At 40.1% G+C, this 24,574-nt stretch overlaps 1 protein-coding gene across 1 annotated transcript in view; it reads right to left on the bottom strand.

Annotated features, from left to right (window-relative positions):
* The window catches only part of TRPM7 (transient receptor potential cation channel subfamily M member 7), a 115,325-nt gene that overhangs the window by 2,008 nt on the left and 88,743 nt on the right, over window positions 1–24,574 (bottom strand). The window contains exons 28-39 of the mRNA XM_075531548.1: window positions 21,878–21,937; window positions 20,115–20,211; window positions 16,682–16,749; window positions 14,351–14,385; window positions 10,498–10,523; window positions 5,576–5,626; window positions 5,431–5,496; window positions 4,518–4,801; window positions 4,343–4,425; window positions 3,948–4,153; window positions 2,769–2,820; window positions 2,558–2,664 (exon numbers count right to left, since the gene is read on the bottom strand). Of these exons, the coding sequence (XP_075387663.1) occupies window positions 2,558–2,664; window positions 2,769–2,820; window positions 3,948–4,153; window positions 4,343–4,425; window positions 4,518–4,801; window positions 5,431–5,496; window positions 5,576–5,626; window positions 10,498–10,523; window positions 14,351–14,385; window positions 16,682–16,749; window positions 20,115–20,211; window positions 21,878–21,937 (1,135 nt within the window). The remainder of the gene's footprint in view (window positions 1–2,557; window positions 2,665–2,768; window positions 2,821–3,947; window positions 4,154–4,342; window positions 4,426–4,517; window positions 4,802–5,430; window positions 5,497–5,575; window positions 5,627–10,497; window positions 10,524–14,350; window positions 14,386–16,681; window positions 16,750–20,114; window positions 20,212–21,877; window positions 21,938–24,574) is intronic.

Consider the following 24,574-nt stretch of genomic DNA (forward strand, 5'->3'; position numbering starts at 1 on the left):
TTGCTACACACTGAACATAATTAAAGCATAGTGATTAATCACAAAACAATATGTAATTATGTATTGTGAAATGTTCATGTGTTTCCATGGTCTTAGGCGACTCCTGTGAAAGGGTTATTTGACCCCCAAAGGGGTCGCGACCCACAGGCTGAGAACCGCTGATGTAGGTGATTCTTGTAGACAGATAGGGCTGGGCGGAAAGCAGGAGAGGTGACATCTGAGTAGAGATCTGAATATGGAGAAAATCCTTATTAAAGCTCGGTAAGAAATGTTCTAGGCTGAGGGAACATGACCTGCAAAGGCAGGAAGAGGGAACCGAATTGGTGTGCTCTCTGACAAGAAGGGGGTGAGTAGTGCGGCAGTTAACAGGAAGATGATGGAGGCCAGAGTAGCAGGTAGGGCCAAGTGTTGGCCAGTGTGGTCTGTGTGCCAAAGACGGCCTGCTCTTCTTTAAACAGTCTTACTGGAACGCAGCTCCCTAATTTGTTTACAGACTGTCTACAGCAGGCAGTACAGCTGGGAGTAGCTGTGATATGGACCATGTACCCCACACAAAGCTTAAGTGTCTACTCACTGGGTCTTTTATAGGAAAACTGCCAATTCCCGATTTAGGGGATATGACCTAAGTACGCTGGGTGGCAAAAAGCTTCTAACTGAAAAGCTGGAAGTTCAAGTCCCCTTCCCTCTATTACCCTGGCACCCCCTATCAACACCTGTAATCCATTACTGTCACTGTGCGTCCACGCCTCCTGTGGATCACAAACCGGGACAGACACCCAACAGAAACAATAAAACCAAATCTGAAATAATGCAATACCCTTATATTATTATCTTAATATAAAATATCCAGAATGACTTAATTGAACAGTTTATATTCAATGGCCCAAATATGTACCTGCCATTGTGTGAATTATTTCGTTTATATTAAAAGTGTTCAATCATGGTCTTACCCATTTTACCAGAACTTGATTCCAACTCAAGGAAGAGCCTCTGCAGGGTCTCGGAGCCTGCACGTGTCTACGGGAGCAGTCTCAACGCTCGCCGGAGGGGTCGGTAGGTTTGAACCACCGAAATAATAATCTACAGTGCCACCAGGCTTCCTTAGACACGGCCTTAGGGGATGTACATGACTTTGTAGCTGTATTGTGCAAAATTCATGTTTGTGTGTTTCTTTACAGCTTCGTTCATCTATGTGTTTTATCAACTTGGATGGCAATTTTTTACTTTCTTCCTCTTTTAATTAAAGCTATTAAATTGTAAAGGTCTTTTCCAATGTTGCCTACAGAAGAATGGTTTTTAATGTACAATAAACATACATATAATCATACAATCATTTAAAAACCCCTTATCATTGGATGCAAATGAAATAGCTGAATTAGAAGTTCACTTACAAAATCTGCTTTGATAAAAATTGTCTTAAGTCTTTTCTCTGCTGCTCAGATAAGAGTAGAGGAAAAGGGGGAAAGTGCACTGAGTGGCTAATGTGCTTTCTTGTAGTTCTTAACAGTATCCTGTAGGAAACACAAGTTATGCTCTTTCTACAGATGAGGACAAATGAGCCTCAGAGGTGAACTGTTCGTGGGTATGCCACTGAACACAGAGTCCTCCATCTTTTTGGCTATGACCAGAGAAGTGGTCCTGTGTTCAGCATGTCTCTAGCATTTTTAGCATTCCCCGGTGAACCTGAAGACTAGAGTTAGGAACTTCCAGGAGAATGCAAACTGAAAACAACACCCTGACATTAAACATCACTCCCAAGACAATGGTTCCAATTCAGGCCTTTTACAGACGAGCCACCTGGTGCGGCTCGAGGTATTTTACAAGCTCTTACTTATTTAACCCTCAGAAACCAACCAAACCAACCTTCTGTGAAGTGCTTACTCCCTGGAACCAGGCAGACCGGCTCCAGAGACCAAGCTACTAACTACAAGATTGGTCATAAGTAGCAAAGTTAAAAACAAAAAATTCTGCTCATAGGTGGGGCTCACAGAGTCCCAAAGGGGATGCGGAGGGACACTAAAGGGTGCCTGTGTTACAATCTGCAATTCTTCAAGTACCAAGATGATGGTGAAAGAATACATTGAGCTTAATGGAATCGTCTTTTCCAAACTCTTTGTCGGTTAACTTCTAAGGCTACTCACCTTCCAGATCTAAGAAAGTCTGTCAGTTCCCCCAAGCAGCACTTCCTGACCTCCAAGTTTGAGTTAACAAGCTTACATGCTCTCGAGCCGTCTGACCTCTCCTTTTCCTCTCTGTGCATCATAGTCTTGTAACTGCCTGAAAACCTGGTCACTATTCAACACCGAACTAAAATCATGCCTGCCTTGTTCCTATCACATTTCTAAACCTAGACAGTTCTTGAGATCTAGCAGATAATAAAAATCAGACTCATTTGCATTTCCCTGTCAGTTTCATCTATAACCCACAAGAAGCTAGTGAATCTGGCACCAATAGAGGCCATTTTGAAATCAAACCTTCATGCCTTTGGCCTTACAAGGTATTATAATAATCAACTCTGCTACTGGTTATACACTATAATGGTTAAGAAAATGTTTACCTGGGAGTTTAAGCTTTCTACAGCAAGAATTACAGTGATGTTTTGCTCTAAAATTTTTTATTGCATCTTCTCCTAGATTTGCTGGTCCAAAAACCATATCACAGGATCTGGAAATGGTCGTTCAAAAGAATAAAGAAAGAAAAACATATTAGAAAGGTAGAATTTAAAATTATGAAAACATTTCAGTGAAACTATCAGAACTCAATATTACCTCTTTTCTTCTGCTTTTATCACAGATGGGTCAGTTAAATTTTCACCCACACCTACAAAAGCATATACATATATAAATATGTAATTTACATAACCTGTATACACATTGTATTAGCACAATAAAGTTTGAAGAAATTTTTATAACATCACCAACCATTTTAGTATTATTCAAAATAGTGCAATTTTTCTTTTATCAGAGGACTGTCTATTAAAAGAGGAATATAAATCATGTTAAACCTCCATACTACAGAATATAATGAATCCCTTGAAAGGAACCACTCAGATTTGAGTGATTATCTGTAGGACTTCCACGATATATGAGTATGTAAAAATACATAAAGTTATGTGTGTGTATAAATATGCACCACTTAAGGGAAAACCATTACACACTCGCCCCCCCACCCCCCAATTGTGGCTAAAGACAGCTACAATCAACTTTCCTCTCCTTGTACTGGGGCTGCTCCACCCAACACGTGTTGGCATCTATTTCCTCTCCCCTTGGCTATGGGCGGTTAACTGCTTTGCCCGTGAAGATGTGACAGAAGGGATTTAGGTCAGCTTTGGGGCCCATAACTAAGATTAGTTCCTGTTTTTTCTCTGAGGATATGCTAGCTGCCAGGCCAGAAGTCCAACTGCTTGAAGCTACTAGCTGCAAGGGGCCTTAAACTCGTGAGCTGCACAGGGAAACCACCTGGTGGAAAAGTGAGGATTTAGCTGACACGGGACACCTCAACTATGTCTCCAGGCGAGCGGTCGCCATGAGTGGCAGCCATTGCAGCCCTCCCAGGTGACAACAGCGTCCACATTCCCGCTTCACATGAATATAAGCAAATAAGGTAGTGGCTGGTTTTAGATGGTAGTTTAATTTGCCGGAATGGATACTATAAACACCACCAGGAAATAAGAGAGATACTTGCTTTTGTGTTAAAAGAATATTCTTTACACATTTAAAAGCTCAAGGCTGCACATGTGTATAGACTGGGAGAGTTCACGTATTTTTGACTGGACATTTGGGAAAACATACAACATTTCGTTCAGTCAGGCACACTGGTTAAGGCCCTCATAGCTGTTGGCCCATATGGCTTCTACCTATGTAAGTTTTCTATTTATCATTTGCATCACATGAATAGGTGAAAACTTATTGCCCGTATCCCCCTTAGTAAGATGCTAATAAATTTACCTTGCAAATCAAGTACCAGCAACTCTCCCCTTGTGTATTCATAAGTCCAGTGGCTGAAGGCTAACATGATCTCTTCCAAGGTATTCGTGGGGACAATTTCATCACCATTGTTATTGTTGTATTTCCTGAATTCTCCAGTCATGCACTCTTCCACAGCAAACCACTGTCCTGCTGAGTGGCAGTACAGCAGGAAGACCTCAAGGAACCTTATAAGAAATAATGAAAAAAAAAAAAAAAGCTAGACATTACTGCTAGTCTTGTTAGTAAAATTCTAATCTGCAAACAGGTGAATGGTGAAATATTCAGCATCAGTCATGAAGAGGGGAAAAAAACCCTGTTACTCATAGAATATTAAATTTTAAAAAAGCAAAAAAAAAAGAAGTGAAAATTCCGACCTTGGAGAATATGGGATGGACTTGGGCTTCATTTGGTTGAAGGCGAAAGTGAGCTTTTGTGCTGCTCTCTGTTGCTGAATCTCCTACAGAAGGTTGGGGAGGGAGGGAGGAGCATGCTCAATACTTAGACTCAGCTCCAAGTAAAGCCCAATGCGAAGTATTCCCTGCTACTTACTCGGAGGCAGAGATGCAGAACTGTATCTTCTTTATAAACACTCGACCATGTGTTAACCACTTCAGGAAGAAAAGACTTGATGATATACAGATGCCCTGATTTGAGGATCTCGTGCTCTGACCAGGCACACTGCACTTTGACAGCTCTTCGCAAACCTCCTCCCATCTCCTCTTTACTTAAAAACTCAATTTTGGCACAGAGGCCTAGCTGTGACCAAGAAGACATGCTGTTATTCAGTATGTTGGGAGAACTCTCTTCCAAGCGATACACAGTGACAAGCTCACCTGCAACATGAATGGACACAGTTTATGTTTAAATTATATCTTTTAAAAAGGACCAAGCAGAAGAAAATTTCACAGGTGTCTGTAATTAATTACTAGAAGCAGAGATGACCAAGTTGTGATTTTATAAAAAGAAGTTTAAAAGCAACAAGTGTTAGGAAACCCAGAATATACTGCTACAGATATCGCTGAACTTGTGTTATTTTGATAGCTAATAGGCCTTTTCAAAACTGAATATTGAGGAGATAATTTAGAAAGACACTACAATTCTAAGTACTTGTGGGTAAAATTTTTATACAGTATGTTTGAGTTATCTGCTATACAGATTCTGAGATTATCAATTGATAGCATTCATCACTAGACAATAGATCAAGAGTTCTTCTGAACTAGACTATACCACAGCTTCTGGATATGTAAGATAAATAAATTTAGTACCTACAATACTTCTTTCTTCCATTTATGTATGTAACAAAGTATGATAGTACTTAGACTGCTGGAGAATTTATATGAAATCAACACTTTTGAAATGGACCCATTCTAATATGATCCTTCTTGCTTCTGCCCCACTCACATTCTATGTAATACTAAAACCCAGGCTTAGTTAAGAATAGTTGTCGCCTTTTTTGATTTACCTCTTGGAGGCACAGGTGTGAATGGAATGCTCAGTGACAACCTCATCAAGTTATTTCTTTCCACAGCTGTGTAAAAATGAGAGAGAAGTGATGAATTATCTGAAAGCCCCAAATATGACTAAATTCTGTCTTTAATATTACTGACCTGAATAATAGTAGTTTGTATCCATAACTGGCTTAAACGGAGAAGCGAGACCTAAAATGGCAGATAAAAACATGAGACCCTTTGAAAGAAACAGTGTGCCTAAATTCTTTGCTATCTCATCAGGGGCTCTGGTGGTGCAGTGGGTACATGTTGGACTGTGATCCTCATGGTCGGCAGTTCGAAACCACCAGCAGCTCCTCGGGCGAAAGACTAGGCTTTCTACTCCTATTAACAGTCTGTCTCAGAAATCCAGAGGGGTTCACTATGAGCCAGCATTGAGTTGATAGCAATGAGTTTAGGCAAGTCATAGAATAATCTAACGTTTTAGAATAATCTGTCATGATACCTTTCCTCATAAAAACAACCCATAGTAGAGTATGTCCCTTCTGTGCAGTATCACCCACTACGTCAGAAGAGTGCTCACGTGTCACATCTCTAACTCCTATCTCAAGGGGAACAAAACATCTCACATGTGTTTGGAGATTGGGCTTGTGGCCGTGCAACCATTTTAGAAAATCTATGAAACTACTATTTTGTCCTTGTAAGCGTAGGGCCCAGGAATCGATCTTTCATGGTATAAAACATTTTTTCAAAGGGACCTTTCTCTCATCCCTAAATTATATGTGAGGACAACTGTTAATTCAAATGGAGAAATTAGAAAACGACAAAGATGGAGAGGAAATGGATCTACTGTACTGCTGGTTCCTAGACTGTCTGGAGAAAAAACCCTGTGAGGAGTTTTACTACTGCTATGAAACCAATGGGAGACCAAACATGCAGGGGGTGGCGGTGATCTTCTGGCTCTGAGGGAGAGGGTAACTTGGAAAGTAGTGTTGTGAGTGGGCAGCATTTACCAGGTCACGGGAATGTGCACGCTGCACTGGGCACCTGGAAAGTACTTTAATCCGAATAAGACAAAAGCTTCCAACACCAACTGTCTTATAGAAATCACCTGTGAAGGGCTTGACCACACATCCATCATAATAAAACATATAACACCATGAGAAAATCAGTGACTCAGCCAAAGTTGCAAATTAATGTTGAAAAAAATACGGGCAGGCTGCAGAACTGGGAAATATCAAGTTGAACGGCCCGGTGGACTTGGCTGAACCCAAAAGGTTTCAAGTTACAGGTCATGCAGAGCAGAGGTGTCTCAAACCCCCTCGGAGCACAGTTCTACTCGGATTCACACAGGGTCACCATGAGTCAGTCCATTTGATGGCACGCGGGTGGTTGGCAACATCCAGCCTGAGAAAGGTCAGCGGATTTTACATCAAGACAATGAGAAGGAGGGGAGTAACGTGGTCTTATCTATTAGAAAAATCACCTTGGGAGACAAACTAAGATATACGGACAAATTAAAGAAAATGAGTCCACACTGACACTTCTATACGTCCGATTTTGAAAACTATTTGGCAATAACTAAATGTAAACATATGAATCCCTGCTGATGCAGATCCAATAAGTCTACTCCAAGGTATACACGCAACAGAAAATACACGCATCCCAAGCAACATGTACATAAGAGCCAGGTGTTAGAAGCTACTGAAATTACTATTCAAAAGCAGAATGGATACATTGACATAAGAAAAAATACTGTTTAACAGTGAGACTGCTCAAACTACCACTGTACACAGTAATAGTGATACCTTTCAAAAACATAGGCGCGGTATCCCCCCCCCCCGGGGCTATGTATTTAAAATTTTTATTAAACAACTTTATCACCTTTTAAATACTCCCCATCACACTAAATATATTTGCGAACTCTACGACTCCATTCCTGGAAACATTTCTCAAATGCATCTGTTTGGACAGCACCTCCCTTGTTCATAATCTTCACCTCTTCTATGTCAACAAATTGTTGTCCAAACAAAAAGTCACACGGAGCAAGATCAGGTGAGTCAGGTGCATGGGGCAAGAGAAGCATGCTGTTGTTTGCAAAAAACTAGCACACTGAGATGGCTGCGTGAGCAGGTGAATTGTTGTGGTGGCAAAGCCAGTCCCCCGTCTGGCACAAATTGACCTTTTTTGTGGCACACTATTAGGCAGTCTTTTCAGAACCTCTAAATAGAAAGCTTGGTTAACGGTCTGCCCTGGTAGAATGAACTCCAAATGCACGTATCCCCCTCACATGAAAAAAAAAGAAAAAGAAAAACAAAGGAGCATTTTCTTGATCTTTAATTTCACTTGATGAGCTTATTTTGGGTGAGGTGGCGACGTCTTCCACTGGCTTCACTGATGTTTGCTTGTGGGGTCATAAGAATGGCACCATGTCTCCTCACAAGTAATGACCTTGGGAAGAAGTCTGGGTCGCTTTGGAGCTGTTCTTTCAAAGCACAGCATGTTTCCACTCGACGCCGTTTCCTGGTCAGTCAGAACTCAGGGCACACATTTCACAGCCACCCTCTCATTTACAAATCTTCTGTTAAAATTCACTGAGCTCTAAGACAGTCCAGAGACTTCCCCATCTCTTCAACAGTCTGTTGTTGGTCTTCGAGCACAAGTGAACACATTTTGTCGACATTTTCATCTGTTTGGGAAGTTGACAGACGTCCAGAATGGTTTGTCATCAATAAACATTTTACCTCTTTTGAAATGAGAAAAACACTGGTACACTCAAAAGTTTTTCCCATAAGCTGTCCTTGTATGCTGTGTTCAATATCACGACAGTTTCTGCGGCATTTTTCCTGAGCAGGAAACAAGATTTCACAGCTGCACACTGTTCTGAAGTTGGTCATCACAAAAAACAAGTATAACTGCATTTACAAAATATTCTCTGTGACCAAAGAGAACCTCCCCAGGCGATGCCACTGGGTGCACTAACTCAGAGAGAGTTTCTGGATGCTAACAGGAAAAATGCGTACTATGAAAGCTCCACCCAGCAGAGCTTTTTTCTGTTTTCTTTTTTAGTATAGTACTAAAGGAAGTAGCCAGGCATATTGCATGATTCCATTTATATGGAAGTACATATTGCATGATTCCATTTAAATAAAGTACCAAAATAGGTAAATCCATGGCTTTGTTTAGGAACAAAACGGAAAAAAAAAATCAATCCATGATGTTATTCAGAGACAAACAATAAGGGTACAGAAAGGAACTGGAATATTGGTCATCTAGTTTATAATCTGAATCCTGAGTTTACATGAGTATGCTAACTTTGGAGTAGGCTTGTGAAATATAAGGGAGTACCCAAAAAAGAAAAAAACCCCAAAACATTCTGGAATTGCGCTGGGTGGAGCTTCCATGGTATGCATTTTTCTGCGATCATCAAACAACTCGCTCTGAGTTAGTGCACCTAGTGGTGTCACCTGGAAAGGTTCTCTGGTCACAGTGAATATTTTTGCTCAAACCTTCTTTATCAAGATGGCCAATTTAAGAAAAAGTGTGTGGCTGTGAAATCTTGCTTCCTGCTTGGGAAAAATGCCACAGAAACTGTTGTGATGTGCCACACAGCTTCCAAGGACAGCACTATGGAAAAACTCAAGTGTACGACTGGTTTTCAAAACGGTGAAATGTTGATTGCTGACACACCTCATTTTGGATGTCTGACAACTTCCATACGGATTAAAATGTCCACTTGGAGTACATTTGGAGTTCGTTCCACCAGGTCAGACTGTTAATCAAACTTTCTATTTAGTGGTTCTGAAAAGATTGCCTAACAGGGTGTGACATAAAGGCCTGATTTGTGCCAGACTGGGGGGGACGACGGACGACTGTTTTCGCCACCATGGCAGTGCATCTGCTCATGCAGCCATCTCAGTGCGCCTGTTTTTGGCAAAAAATAGCATGCCTCTCTTGCCCCACGCACCTGACTTACCTGACCTTGCTCCATTTGACTTTTGTTGTCATGAACAGGGACATGGAAGGACAACAATTTGACGATGTAGAAGAGGTGAAAAACAAAAACAAAACAAAACAAGGGAGGTGCTGTCAGCCATCCACACAGATGAGTTTGAAAATATTTCCAAGAATGGAACTGCAGATTTGACAAATATATTAAGTGTTAATGGAGAGTGCTTTGAAGGTGATGAGGTTGTTTTGTAAAAATTTAAATACATAGCTTTGAAAAGAAATTTCTGTTTTTTTTGGGGGGGGTACCCCATTGTAGGTATTTTTCTGTGTGCATATTAAAAGTAAATTTCAAGAAAAAGTTTTAAAATGGTAACAATGTGAATGGAAGCAGGAGTGGAGATGTGAAGAACAGAGTGGCTGCATCTGGAGATATTAAAGGTAAATGAAGATCGTCGGGAGTCAAAGAGCAAAGTGGGAAGAATAACATTCTTAGACGCCATCTAACCGAATAATTCTATTCTCAATGATGATCAGAGGAGGAGATGGTTAAATCTGGGGGATGAAGAGGTGGGCCAATAAAGAGATCATCATTCCCATAGTGAATTACATGTTCATGAAAATACCTACTGTATATACTTGTGTATAAGCTGAAAAATGGTCAGTGGTACCCCAGTGAGGTGTAACATCTCGCGGGTGACTGCCGTCCTCCGCTGTTCATTCAGAGCCTCGCTGACACTGCAAGGCTTGGAATGTTTGCTTACTCACATCTAACCAATCAGAGCCGTCCTATGACGCAGAAGCACCGGAGTGATTCACTTACACCAACAGCTGAACTAGTAATGATGTGTCTGTGGCTGCGCTCCATCTCTCCCCTCTGGTCTCTGTGTTAATTCACATCCTGCATTTCCCACTCTAGACTTATACTCGGGTCAATCAGTTTTTCTGGTTTCCCAGGTAATAATTAGGTGCCTCAGCTTATACTCGGGTCGGCTTATATTCGAGTATATACGGTATATTAAAGGGAAACTGCCTGAAGAAAGAATTTTAATCTTAGATCCTTTTCAAAGACTAGCTCACTAGTAAAAATCATACATAAAATTTTTTTAATGAAATACACCACAAGGACTCACCATTTAATGTTCCTTCTTCAGATGGCCTAAAGAAATACAAAAAAATATTTAGTAAGTTGTTTCACTATTTTAGTTTAGGCTGTTAAGTGCTATCAAGTCAGTTCCATCTCAGAGAGGGCCTATGAGGAACAGGGTGTCTGGTCCTGCACCACCTGCTATGTCTCAATCAACTGTTGTAACTATGCGATGTCAATTCATCTTCCTTTCAATCACTGTTTAGACTATCAATTAACTTTTTGATTTTGTGAAGTCACGATGACTTGCATTAATAAAGAATTAAAAACCTGAGATTCAGATTCACGTTTGTTTGAACACTGGCCATTTCCAAACTTAGGACATTCTCGAACCCACACACAGAAAACGCAGACACGTGCACTTATTTTTATCAACCACTTGTATCCAAGGTAAACCTAACCCAAACCAAACCAAACTCACTGCCATCAAGATGTTGACCCTGTAGGGCAGGGCGAATCTGTCCCTCTGACTTTCTGAGACTGTAACTATTGAGGAGTAGAAGCAGTGTCTTTCTCCTAAGGATCAGGTACTGATTTTGAGCTGCCAACCTTGCAGTTAGTAGCCCGACACTTAACCCCTGCACCACACACCAGGGCCCTCATGGTAAACCTAGGTAAAAGCATCAATAGCTCAGTGCCAAACTGAAGGCTCAATATACCAGGACTTCTTTATTTGTGGAGATTCTTCCCAGAACTGTGTCTTCAGATGACTTTGCAGGATTCTAAAAACACTTTAATTAGAATCGATGGGCAAAGCATTAAGAGAACAGCTATTTTGGAAAACTCAATTTCCAATACAGAAATTGTTCTCCTCAATGTTGAACATACTTATTTACAACAACTACATAGCACTCAGAGCCCTGGTAGCATAGTGGTTACACACTGGACTGCAAAGTGCAAGGCCAGCTGTTTGAAACCACCAGCAGCTCTGTGAGAGAAAGACTTTCTATTCCTATACAGAGTTAATGTCTTAGAAACTCAGGGGGCAGTTCTACCCTGTCCTAGAGGGTCATTAGGAGCTGGCATCGAGTTGATGGCAGTAAATTTATTGGTTTTTTTCCTAGTTATCAGTACTAAGTGGAGGCTATTTAATCCCATGGAGTCAAGTGTGAATTAGAGACAGGTGTAGTAGAAGGTAAGTGGAGTAAAAATCAAGCCAGAGGTTCAGCATACTTTCTTATACAGATATAGGCCTTTCTGGATTTAGGAGTAGGGGAATCTGAAGACACTTGCTGCTCTTATATTCTATCTGAACCTGATTGTTCCGGATAACTTTCACATTAATAGTAGAAATGCTTTCTTATACTGAAATATTTTGACACTAAAGACCAAACAAGAATCGGAACATTTGAATTATGGGCTTTGAGAAGAATACTGAATATACCATGAACTGCCAGGAAAAAAAAAAAAACTGTCTTGGAAGAAGTATAACCAGAAAGCGCTTCAGAAGTGAGAATGGTGAGAATCCTTGTTCTTATGTACTTTGGACATGCTCTGCAGAGGGGTCAGTCCTGGGAGATGAAAATCAGCTTAGAGAAGAGGTTCCTTCCCTTCTATGAGATGGTCTGACACAGTAGCTGCCAATCAGGGGTTCAAACAGAGAAAGGATTGTGAGGATGGCTGAGGACTAGGCAGCCTTTCTTTCTGTTGTATTCTGGGTCTCTATGAATCACTGCCAAGTTCACCAGCCCTTAACAAAAAATATAGTCCAATCCCTTTGTCTACTGCTAATAAACCACTCTTTCTTCTCACACCTTGTGCACCGACCAGTCCTACACTGCTGGGTAGGATTCTGTAAGAGAGGGATCAAAGGAGCATGCACTTTGCTGGTCAGTTTACCTTACGGGCTTATTGTGTGGCTGAAAGTTGATCCACAGGGTGAGTTTAGTTCCAGGCTCCTTCTCACTAGCAAGTTTGGTATTTTTTAGCTCGCCCAATGATTATGCTATGCCCGTCAAGAAAATACATCACTATTACCCTTTGGAGCCCCCCAAAACAGTTGCTATAATCTTCTGAGCTGTCATGTTTTCAACTAGCACATTATGTTCACTGCGAAACCACTGTTTGACTGTAGCTTGCTCTTAGGACAGTATTGATAAATCTGGGACTCATCTAAGGTTACAATTAGGTCTCTAAAATTGTCCTTATTAATGTCTATCTTGCTTAAAACATTGTGATGAACAATGATCTACATATAACCCCCTCCCTGGGGGATGGACAACAGTAAAGTGGGTGAAGGGAGACACTTGACAGTGTGAGACGAAAAATAATAATAATTTATAAATTATCAACGGTTCATGAGGGAGGGAGGGGGAAAAGAGGAGTTGATACCAAGGGTTCAAGTAGAAAGCAAATGTTTTAAGAATGATGATGGAAACAAATGTACAAATGTGCTTGACACAATGGATGTATGCATGGACTGTAATAGAGCAGTACAAGCCCCAATAAAATGATTAAAAAAAAAAAAGAGAAAGTAGTAAATATTAAAACTACAAAAAAATAAAATGGATTATAAGGGAGCTCAATTGATAGGGTACTATATTTTAATCTAACCGCATCTGTGATAATCTACATTCTAAGCCATAGCATTTTCAATGACCTCATCTGTATGTGAAAGTTGAACAATGAATCAAGAAGGCAGAAGGAAAAAAAAAAACTGTCATAAGACCAGCTCTTTGAGCTAAACAAAAACTTGATCAGGCCAAAAATGAAAATGCTGAACCATGCGAGGTCCTCACCTCAGTACGAATTCAATCAACAGTAATTCTATGGTCTTCTACTACGGTCAACTGTCCTGAAGAGCTCACTTAGGAGGTCTTCTCAACATTCTTTTTCTTGGAGAGGGGAGGGCATTCCCATAAATTTGTTGCAAAAAATTGACGCTATAGGAAGATGTCCAGTAAATTTTGTTGAAATGTGTTATTAGTCCTGACCTCAAAATGGTTTTTTGTAAGGTACAAAAAATATTCTGCAGTCGTTTCTATACGTGTTTAGAATCCCAGCCCCCCTTGATGAAGGCGCTCTATCTGAGACTAAGTCCGTGTGTGAGGGGCTTCTCGCTACACATACGTTTTCTAATACTCATGGAGTACCACTGCTTTACTCATCAAAGCACTTTCCAAAAGTGTTGATCAGAACGATAAGTAGAGAAGTTATCAGTGAAATGGAAGTCTCAGATTACATCTTTTAACGAACGTATTCAAGAACAACTAGGACATAGGAGTAAGTAAGAAAATTATAATTGTAGCAATATACAAGATGTAGGAACCCTGGCGATACACTGGTTACTTGTTGGGCTGTGATCCACAAGGTCGGCAGAACTAGCCACTTCAAGGGACAAAGACGGGGGCCTTTCTACTTCTTATCTATCTATTTTTCTTTGTGTTTCTATAAAAGAGTTAGTGTCAAACTCAAAGGGGCAGTTTTACCCTGTACTATGTGATGGCAAAATGTTCCGAAGAACTTTCTGAAGCTCTCTCCCTTTTAGTTCTACGTTACATTCTGGTCCAGATTACTATTCCCTCTCTTTAAGTCTGCTCAATCTTTTAATCCTAATAACAGCATTGGCTCCATTGCTGTGGCAGTAAGACAGATATAAGATGTTATCAGTAGCATTCTATCCATAGTATGGCTATAATAGAATTCTAATTAAGGTTGTAATCAAAGTATAATTATATAAAATAAAAATATATATGCAAAATAATAATAAACCTAAAACTAAGAGACACTAGAATTGATAATTATCAATCATAAAGGAACATTAAAAAGATAAGCAGAGTGGGAAAAAAGACAATACTTAACAACTATGACACTTTTCTAGCCAAGAAAGATTTACTTACATTTGTCTGTTAGACCGTTTATCTTGTAACCAGTCCTTCAGTAAAAAACAAAAACATAAAAAATGTAAAGAAACATTTCTACATGAAGCATAATTGTTTAACTGTTTTATTTATTATGTTTTAATGAAGGGCTTAAACATATTAAATTGTTTCACAAAACTGAACAAAATAAGTAATTTACTTACAACACAGCTATTTTACTAGGTCAAATAGTTTTATTAAGAATATTTCCCACAATATAATGAAAAATTTTCTAGTTCTTTGTTAGCATGCTAAAATTCATAATTGTTTCTAATGACAATTTTATTCTCCTAAACAATTCTATAGTTTTCAAATGTCATTTGCCAAAAGAAAATCACATCTAAGTATAAAGATGAAAAACTGAAATAGTGCGAAATTTTAACACTCAAAGGTGATCATTAATAACATGTAGGCATATTTCACTGCAGACCTTTTCTATGCTCTGCAAAGCTGGCATTTCGATACCCACAGCTGCTTTAAGGAGAACGACGGGCTGTCTACTCCCATAACGAGTGACAGTCTCAGAAACTCACAGGGCAGTTCTACCCTGTCCTGTAGGGCTGCTATGAGTCGGCATCAACTCAATGGCAGGGAGTTTGGTTGTGATTTTAAAAAAATGTTATTTCTAGATGTGCATTTACTTTCCTTGTTAGGGATTCATCAGTTTTGAATTTAAATATTTACATATTTTACGATTTTGGAAAATTCCATAACATTCAATCTGGCCTATTAAGATGAGTTAGATGTTATTTTTTTCATGACTCTTTTCTTATGACATACATATTCTCTACCTACTTAACATGAGGGGGTTTTAAAACTTTTGTAGAAAATGTAATAGAATGTGCTTTACACAACTGATGTATGTATGGATTGTGATAAGAGTTGTATGTGCCCCTAATAAAATGATTAAAAATAAAATTTAAAAAAAAGTGTTGAAAAGCAAGGATGTTACCTTGAGGACTAAGGTGCACCAGAAAGAAAAAAAAAAAAGACAAAGAAAATGCAACAGAAAGATGATAAAAATTTCACACGAGGTTTTGGAAGCTCCCTTTTAGTGCCATGTGGCCTTCTAGTCCGCTTTACTAATGCTCCACCCGACATTTAACCCTAACTATTTCTGTTCTAGACCCCTTCCCCCAAATCTTGCCATTTATAAAAAGCAGACTAGTTTCCATTTATCCATGTTAGCGCTTTCTCTCTTATCTGTAATTATGTTCAACACAATGTCTAACTCAATCACTTTATTATCTGATTTTATTAAGGGAATACTGTTTGTGTGAAATGACTTCCAGAAGTTTTGTAATTTGGCATTAATAAAGGTTATTTTCAATGAGGTTTTAGTAGCGGCAAAATTTATGTAGTGTAGATTGAGGGCAAGCCCCTACAAAAAGAACGTATTACTATGAAACGGTTCCATCTGATTTGCAGAGCACTACGCAGGACGGCGGGAGCCCAGCAATCCATCTGCAGAGTACCTAGTTGGATTTGGCCCCGGGCAGGTTCCCTCTGGCCATAGTTGAAGGACCTGATCGGCTCTTTGATCAACAGATTACTGTAAACTTGATTATGGGGAATGGGACTGTGGTATAGTATGATACCTGGTCAGCTGATCCTCTCTTAAACCAACCTGAATTTGCTCTTGGTTTAAGTATTTCTTGCTTGTTTCATGACAAAAAAAGTTCTGGCTATTTTAATATTTCTGGTGGTCTTGTCTTTCTTATTATTTTTAATCTTTATGTGTTGTTCTGTTTCCTATTGTTTCTGTTACGTTTCCCAGTTTATGAAGCACAGGAATGGATGCAGAGAGATACTAACTGACATTTACTGGGGAAGGCGGGGAGGAAGGGGAATTAGGGAGCAAATAAAGAGGGGCAGGGGACACTAGAACTGACTGTGACTTAACTAAGGAAGTGCATGATAGGCGACCTTTAAACGAACAAAATTATTAAAAGAGGCATTCTCCTGCCAGAAAGTCTTAGAAATCCACCGGGGAAGTTCTACCTTATCCTATAGGGTAGCTGTGAGTAGCAATCGACTTGATGGCAGTGAATTTTATATCATCTCAAACTAAATCCCATTAACTTGGCTCTCATCTAAATACAATTTTTTGAATCTGTGTTGTTTCTCAAGTTCTCGTTCATGTTGACCTTTAAGACTATGTTCCTTTAAGGCCTGTCTTTCTAAAAGACATGTATGGGTAAAGTTTGAACTGCCAATCTGTTGGTTAGTAGTCAAGTGCTTAACTCCTTACGCCACTCAGGGTTCCTTCACATCTTAAGGCATGCATCTGCTTATCAGGTAAGTACATACCGGTAGCAAGGCTGCTTTGGAATTTATTTCATGAGTTTCTTCTGCAGAGGGCCTTCTGCTGCTTTTCACTGAAAGGAAACATTGAACAAAAAAAGTTCTGAATACCGGGGAGCGGGGAGGGAGGGGAAAAAAGAAGAGGGCCTGATGCAAAGGGCTTAAGTGGAGAGCAAATGCTTTGAGAATGATTGGGGCAGGGAATGTACGGATGTGCTTTATACAATTGATGTATGTATATGTATGGACTGTGATAAGAGTTGCATGAGCCCCTAATAAAATGTAAAAAAAGAAAAGAGGAGGAAAAAAAAGAAGAAAATGATTAGGGCAAAGAATGTACAGATGTGCTTTATACATATGTACATATGTATGTATATGTATGGATTGTGATAAGAGTTGTATGAGCCCCGAATAAAATGTTTTAAAAAAAAGTTCTGAATACCAAATAGCACAACATGAAATATTTCTAGCATGATATGACAACTGCGCCAGTTTCTTAAGATAGCTTACTTTCTCCCCAACGTGACTCATCCAAAGAGGTAAGGTTCATAGGGACTCCTGGCAACACCCTAAAGTACCCAATTTAGGTTTGTGGGGTGATAAGAAATGAAATACGAGTGAAAGGACCAAATCTGTTTCCAAACCACATGGGGCAGTGAAAATTTTTGCATTAAAAAATAATTTTATTGGGGGCTCATACAACTCTTTATGACAATCCATAACCATCCATTGTGTCAAGCACGTTGGTACATTTGTTGCCATCATCATTCTCAAAACATTTGCTTTCTACTTGAGCCCTTGGTATCAGCTCATTTCCCCCCTCCCTCCCTCCTCCCCTCCTCCCTCATGAATCGTTGATAATTTATAAATTATTATTATTTTGTCATGTTTTATATTGTCCGAAGTCTCCCTTCACCCACTTTTCTGTTGTCATGACAAATATGGTTTACCAAACTAGGTGTAATCTGTTCTCCATCTCTACCCCACCTTGTCTCCACCCTCCCAGTATTGCCATTTTCACCACTGGACCTAAGGGGTTCATCTGTCCTGGATTCCCTGTGTTTCCAGTTCCTATCTGTACCAGTGTACATCCTCTGGTCTAGCTTGAGGATCATGATAGTGAGGGGAGAAAGCATTTAAGACTAGAGGAAAGTTGTATGTTTCATCGTTGCCACATTGCACCCTGCTTGGTTTTTCTTCTCCCCATGACCCTTCTGTGAGAGGATGTCCAGTTGCCTGTGGATGGGCTTTGGGTTCCCACTATGCACTCCCCCTCGTTCACAATGATCTATTTTGTTCTTTGATGCCTGATCCCTGGTCCCTTTGACACCTCGTGATCACACAGGCTGGTGTGCTTCTTCCATGTGGGCTTGGTTACTTCTCAGCTAGATGGCTGCTTATTCATCTTCAAGCCCTTAAAACCCCAGACACTATCTCTTTTGATAGCTGGGCACCACGGAATGGCAATTTAATAGAACAGTGTTCTTGCATTGAGGGAGTACTTGAGTGGAGGCCTAATGTCCATCTGTTACCTAATACTAAACCTATAAATATAAGCACATAGATCTATTTCCCCATCATCCTATCTACATGCCTTTATTTAGGTCTCTATAAATGCCCTTTGCCTCCTAGTTCTTTCCTATTCCCCCCTCCCCCACTTCCTTTTACCTTCCTCTTGTCCCACTATCATGCTCAACCTTCATCTGGGTTGCAGTATTTCCTGTCTGTTACATTGCCCTTGATCAAGCCCTGCCAAGCCTCTTACACCCCCCTTGCCACTGATTTTGGATCACTTGTTGTTCCCTTGTCCCTGGGTTTGTTAACACCCACTTCCATTCCCCCACCTCCCCCTGTCCCATGCCCCTCTGGATTGTTTTCTCCTCCAGATTGTTTATCCCGCCTATCTTATCTAGATAAACCTGTAGATAGTAATATGCACAAAATACAAGACAGCAAATCGAAGCAACAACAAAAAAACAAATGACAAAAAAAGGAAAAGCCTGTATATAGTTCAAGGTCTGTTTGTTGATCTTTAGGAGTGTTTTCTGGTCAAGACTGATGCCGTGCCACACCCTGGCCCCACAGTCTATTTTTGGTATTCCCTTGGGACTTCCTTGCTCTGCTCCCCTTGCAGTTTTGTTGCACGCTCTTAGTGTTTTGCTTCGGTGTGATAGGGTCAGATTGGGCGAAATTCCCACACTCTGTCGCCTCCCATAGGGATATGGGTCAATGATGGATGTGGTGTCTCTTAGTAGGATGGCCATCTGGTCCTCTCTGTGCATTGGCTGCCCTTAGCTGGGATATCGTCCTCAAGGCTTGGTGGGCCAGGGTGTGCTCCACTCTCTTCTTTCCCCTTCCTTTGCTCCCCTGTGCTCTGATCAGACCTGTCCCTCTCCATGAGCTGCAGCTTCAGAGCTGTCCTCTGAAGTGAATTCTGGGGCGAGGGGCAGCTGTCCATGTAGTTGGGATTGGGGCCGGCCCCTGAGAATTGATGCGTTCTCACAGAGATTCTGGGTGTGTATTCCTGCCCTTCCCTCTCCTTTGAAATTACATATTGTGTATATTTTAGGATTAAAAAAAAAGCTTTAAGCTCTATGGTCTTTCACATTAGTACACATCCAAAACCCAACCTATTGTACATAAAAAAAAATGGATGAAGACACTGTATCTATTCCTAGTTTGCAAAGAGTTTGGTCATGAGAAGATGTTGAATTTTGTCAAATGTTTTCCTACAGCTATTGAAATGATCATATGAATCTGTGACTATAATTCCATTTAAAATATTATATCAACTGGCATTCCTGAAATACACCTAGTTTGGCCAGGACAAATATGGTTTACTTTGTCATACTAATAGAATGAAAGGGGACTAACAGTTGGACCAGGGTAATGCTGTATTAAACAGACCCTTTGAATTATTCAACTTTTAAATTGTGTGCATATCTAACTGACCCATAGAAAAGTTTAAAAATAATAAAACACCCCCAAGCCATAGAGAAAAAGCGCAAGTGTAGAACAACATGTATTGGTGTGCGGCACTTCATGTAAAAGACGAGAGGAAGAAGAGACTTTAGAGTCATAGATGATTAGGTATGCATAAGGAAACCCTGGAAGCTTAAAACACAAATAGTTGTTACTCTCTCCATATGGGGGTTTGGGTGAGACTTCAAAATAGGCCGAATAAATCACTCTACCAATGAAAACAGAATAGATCCCCACCAGTAAGAGCGAAAATGAACAGAGTCACAAAAAGTCTGTATGTTTCATCTGCATGAACTAAACAATCTAGAGAAAGTGTCTTATTTCAGGTTGCAGTAGCTGTAATAGACCACTCTTCTCTTAACTGCTGGGCATTGGCCATGTGTTTAACATGCATATAGACACCTTTCAAGCTCAAACGAGCACACTGGCTAACATAATTCATAGTCACCATACTCACCCTGCTCTGGGTGACGAGGAAGAGAAGTGTTGTGACCCTCAGTGAGTCCAGCACGAGAGCTCACAGGCTTCAGAGTGTTTTCGGAAGGACGATCACTCTGCGTATTGTATACAGGCATGATTTAAAAACAACTGAACTGCGCTTCGTCGACGTCAATCTCAAAAAGCACCAAAACACCCGAATGCAGGGATTCAGTTACAGAGATCCCCGACACATCTAAGCAGCGGCCCACCAGACTGATTCGCCGGGTTAAACGGGGGGACAAATTAATCTGCACAACACAATTCACAAAGATAGATCCTAGTTTGGTACTGTGTCGGAGTATTAAAAGTTAGCAAAGAAATTAGTTCAGAGGACTAATAGTCTACATGAACCATAACCTCTTCCAGCCCGACACCAAAAGAACGAGAGGGTATCTGACTGTTCTGACCAGGGACACCACAGAATGTCCCAGACAGAATGGGGAAAAAACCCCGAAAAAATTCATCAAAAAGAGGCCAGACCTATTTGACTGATAAAGACGGAAAGAACTCCAGACAATCACCCTAAGATAACTGTTGAACATGGAACTGAAGCTACTCCTGCAGGTCACCTTTCAGCCTACTGTAATAGTGCACCTCTTTCCAGCCTCATCTCCTACAATTCCCTCATGTGATCAATGTATGCACCAGTCACACCAACACTGGCTTCACTGTGTCCTGCACACATGGCGTGTCTCTGTCTCAGTGCCAGTCATGATACTGCTTTCTGAAATACCCTTTTATCTATGAAAAGGCCTATCTATCCTCCTAGGGCTTTGTTCAAAACCTATCTCTCATGAAAAATTTAATCTCTTCACCTGCAAGTATTTTCACTCCTTTAAATAAGTACCTTTCTCTTTCAAGAATGTATATGAAACTTGTAGTCTGGCAAAATACTCATGTAAAGTGTAAAGGTTTGGGGTCAGATATCTGGAGTCAAATGCTATCTCAGACATGGAATATTACTATTAGTATGTTTTGTTAATACTTGTTAATAATTATCTGTTAATCTTAAGACTCGGACTCCCTAATCACAAAAAAAATCCTCTATAAAACTTAACTACTAATAAAATGAAGCAGTGTGTACTATCCACTTATAAGAAGGAATTTAGAGACTTCATGAAAAAATTAATTAAAAAATAAGGAAATTTCCCCATAAGCTTTCGTCACGCTTGATCGGCTCAGTGAACACTAAGAAAGGACAGGTGCAGAAAGCACTGCTATACTGACACAGATGATCTAGGGAACTGTGTAACAGTAAATATTGGGTTTGGCACTTCAATAAAAGAAAATTTACCCACAAAAAAAAAAAGAAAAGAAAATTTACCCACAGGAACAAAAAAGGACTATGACTGGTAGTAATCTTTTAAAAACATAAATACCAGAATAGAAAGTTTCACTAAATTTACAAAGGTCCCCAAACACTTCCTTTACTTATAAAATCCCCTGCAATAAAAATCCTACACGGAATGTAGATATACTATACCGCATAGTAATTATAAAATAAATTTTGGCAGTTTTTTTGGTCTATTCCTCTCATTTATGAAACATTTTCCTCCCCTCTAAGTCATTACATATACAGCTCAGGCAATTTGGAGCTCTAACCATGCTACAGAATTGATAATGGTTAGAAAACACTGCTAGTTTTTGATAAGTAGATTGAACTTACATCTATTTCCTTAACCTAAAGGCACAAGTACATTTTAAACTTACTGACTCCCACATACAATAAAGTGACTTTACCTGATGTGGAGGCATCTCTCGATCTTCCAAAATAATGCTTTTTACATCACTCTGCTGTTCCTATTTGAAATAAAAAAGCCAGGCAACAATTTACCGTAAATACTCGTATATAAGCCGAGTTCTTTCAGCACATTAAAAAAAAAAGTTCATTTTACTGCGAGCTCATACAACTCTTATCACAATCCATACATCCATCAATTGTGTCAAGCACATTTGTTGCCTTCATCATAGAATACATCTTTTTTCCCCATCAGGCACATTTGTTGCCTTCATCATAGAATACATCTTTTTTCCCCATCAAGCACATTTGTACATTCATTGCCTTCATCATTTTCAAAACATTTGATTTCTACTTAAGCTCGTACTATCAGCTCATTTTCCCTCCTCCCCCCTTGGCCTCCCTCCCTCATGAACCCTTGACAATTTATAATTCTTATTTTGTCATGTCTTACACTCTCTGACATCTCCCTTCACCCACTTTTCTGTTGTCCAGCCCCTAGGGAGGAGGTTATATGTAGATCCTTGTAATCGGTTCCCTCTTTCTAACCCACCTTCCCTCCACCCTCCCAGTATCGCCACTCTCAGCACTGGTCCTGAAGGGTTTATCTGCCCTGGATTTCCAGTGTTTCCAGTTCCTATCTGTACCAGTGTATATCCGCTGGTCTAGCCAGATTTGTAAGGTAGAACTGGGATCATGATAATACGGGGAAAGCATTTAAGACTAGAGGAAAGTTATATGTTTCATTGTTCTTACTTCTTACACTGAACCCTGACTGGCTCATATCCTCCTCCCAACCCTTCTGTACAGGGATGTCCAGTTACCAACAGATGGGCTTTGGGTCCTCATTCTGTACTCCCCTTCATTCACAATATGATTTTTTGTTCTTTGATGCCTGATAAAACTACTGACACCTTGTGATTACACAGGCTGGTGTGCTTCTTCTATGTGGGCTTTGTTGCTTCTAGCTAGATGGCCGCTTGTTTACCTTCAAGCCTTTAAGACCCCAGATGCTATCTCTTTTGATAGCTGGGCACCATCAGCTTTCTTCACCACATTTGCTTATGCACCCCTTTGTCCTCAGGGATCGTGTCGGGAAGGTGAGCATCATGAATGTCAGTTTAATAGAACAAAGTGTTCTTGCAGTAAGGGAGCACTTGAGTGGAGGCCCAATGTTCACCTGCTACCGTAGTACTAAAGCTATAAATATATGTACCTATATCTATTTACCCATCATCATATATAAATATATTTACATATGTACATGCCTGTATTTAGACCTCTATTAATGCTCTTTGCCTCCTACCTCTTTCCTCTATTTCCTTTTACTTTCCTCTTTTCCCACTATCATGCTCAGCCTTCATTTGGGTTTCAGTAATTCCTCTCAGCTACATTGCCCTTGATCAATCACTCCCAGGCCTCTTACACCCTCCTCACCACTGATTTTGGATCACCTGTTCCCTTATCCCTGGGTTTGTTAACACCACTTCCTTTCCCCACCTCCCCCTGTCCCATGTCCTCCAGGAACAGTCCTTTGTTTTCTCCTCCAGATTGTTTATCCCGCCTATCTTATCTAGATAGACTGCAGAGATAACTTTCACAAAAACAATACAGAGCAAAACAAAGCAACAAAAGGAAACAAAACAACAACAACAAAAAAAACAATGACAAAACAAAAAAAGAGAAAAGCCTATATATAGTTCAAGGTCTGCTTGTTGACCTTTAGGAGTGTTTTCTGTTCCAGTCTGATGGGGTGCTATGCCCTGGCCCCAAAGTCTATTTCTGGTATTTCCTTGCAACTTCCTTTTTCTGCTCTCCTGTTTTTGGGCACATTTTTAATGAAGTTTTTGTGGTAAAATTAGGTGCCTTGGCTAATATTTGGGTCAGCGTATCCTCGAGTATATACGGTAAAGGAAAATATGAGCAAGGAAAACAAAACACGCAATCATTACATTTACCTACAATCACAAACTAACATCTCGCTTACAAGATTTAATTAACAAACATTAAGTTCAGAAGAGACTATATGAAAAAAGGAAATGGCTGTCCACTTTGGAGGAAGCAGCCACTGGAAACCTTATGCGTCCATCGATGCATTTCAGTAATGGTGTTGGTGAAGACTATTGAATGCACCACAGACTCCCAAAAGGTCAGATAGCTGTGTCTCAGAGGCACGGCCAGAATGTGCCCTAGAGGCAAGGATGGCAACACTCTGTGTCACATACTTTGGACATGTAGGTGGGAGAGGTGACTCCATGGAGGACATTAGGCTTGGGAAAGCAGCAGGGTAACAAAAAAGAGGAAGGCCTGTGACAAGATGAATTGACAGTGGCTTCAACACTGGACTCAAGCATAGGAACCATTGTGAGTGGCACACAATGGGCAGAGTTTAGTTCTGTTGTGCACAGGGTCGCTATGGGTCAGAACCCACTGAATGGTACCTGACAACATGCTCTTTACGGTTCATAAAGAAGCTAAAAACTTTCCCAAGTCATCTTCATTATTATCTAGGCATAACTACTGTATTATGCATAAGCATATAATTGTGATGAAATATATTTTTAAGTAGCAGGTAAAACATTTTCAGGAAGGAATCTCATCTTTTCTATCAAGTATTCTGAAAATTTTAAAGCTTCCTTAAAATATAACCATTAACTGTCTAGCATTGGCTGTGTATACACACTCTATTATTACTGGCA

Source organism: Tenrec ecaudatus, chromosome 14 (genome assembly GCF_050624435.1).
Source record: "Tenrec ecaudatus isolate mTenEca1 chromosome 14, mTenEca1.hap1, whole genome shotgun sequence".
In the NCBI taxonomy this organism is placed as follows: Eukaryota; Metazoa; Chordata; class Mammalia; order Afrosoricida; family Tenrecidae; genus Tenrec; species Tenrec ecaudatus.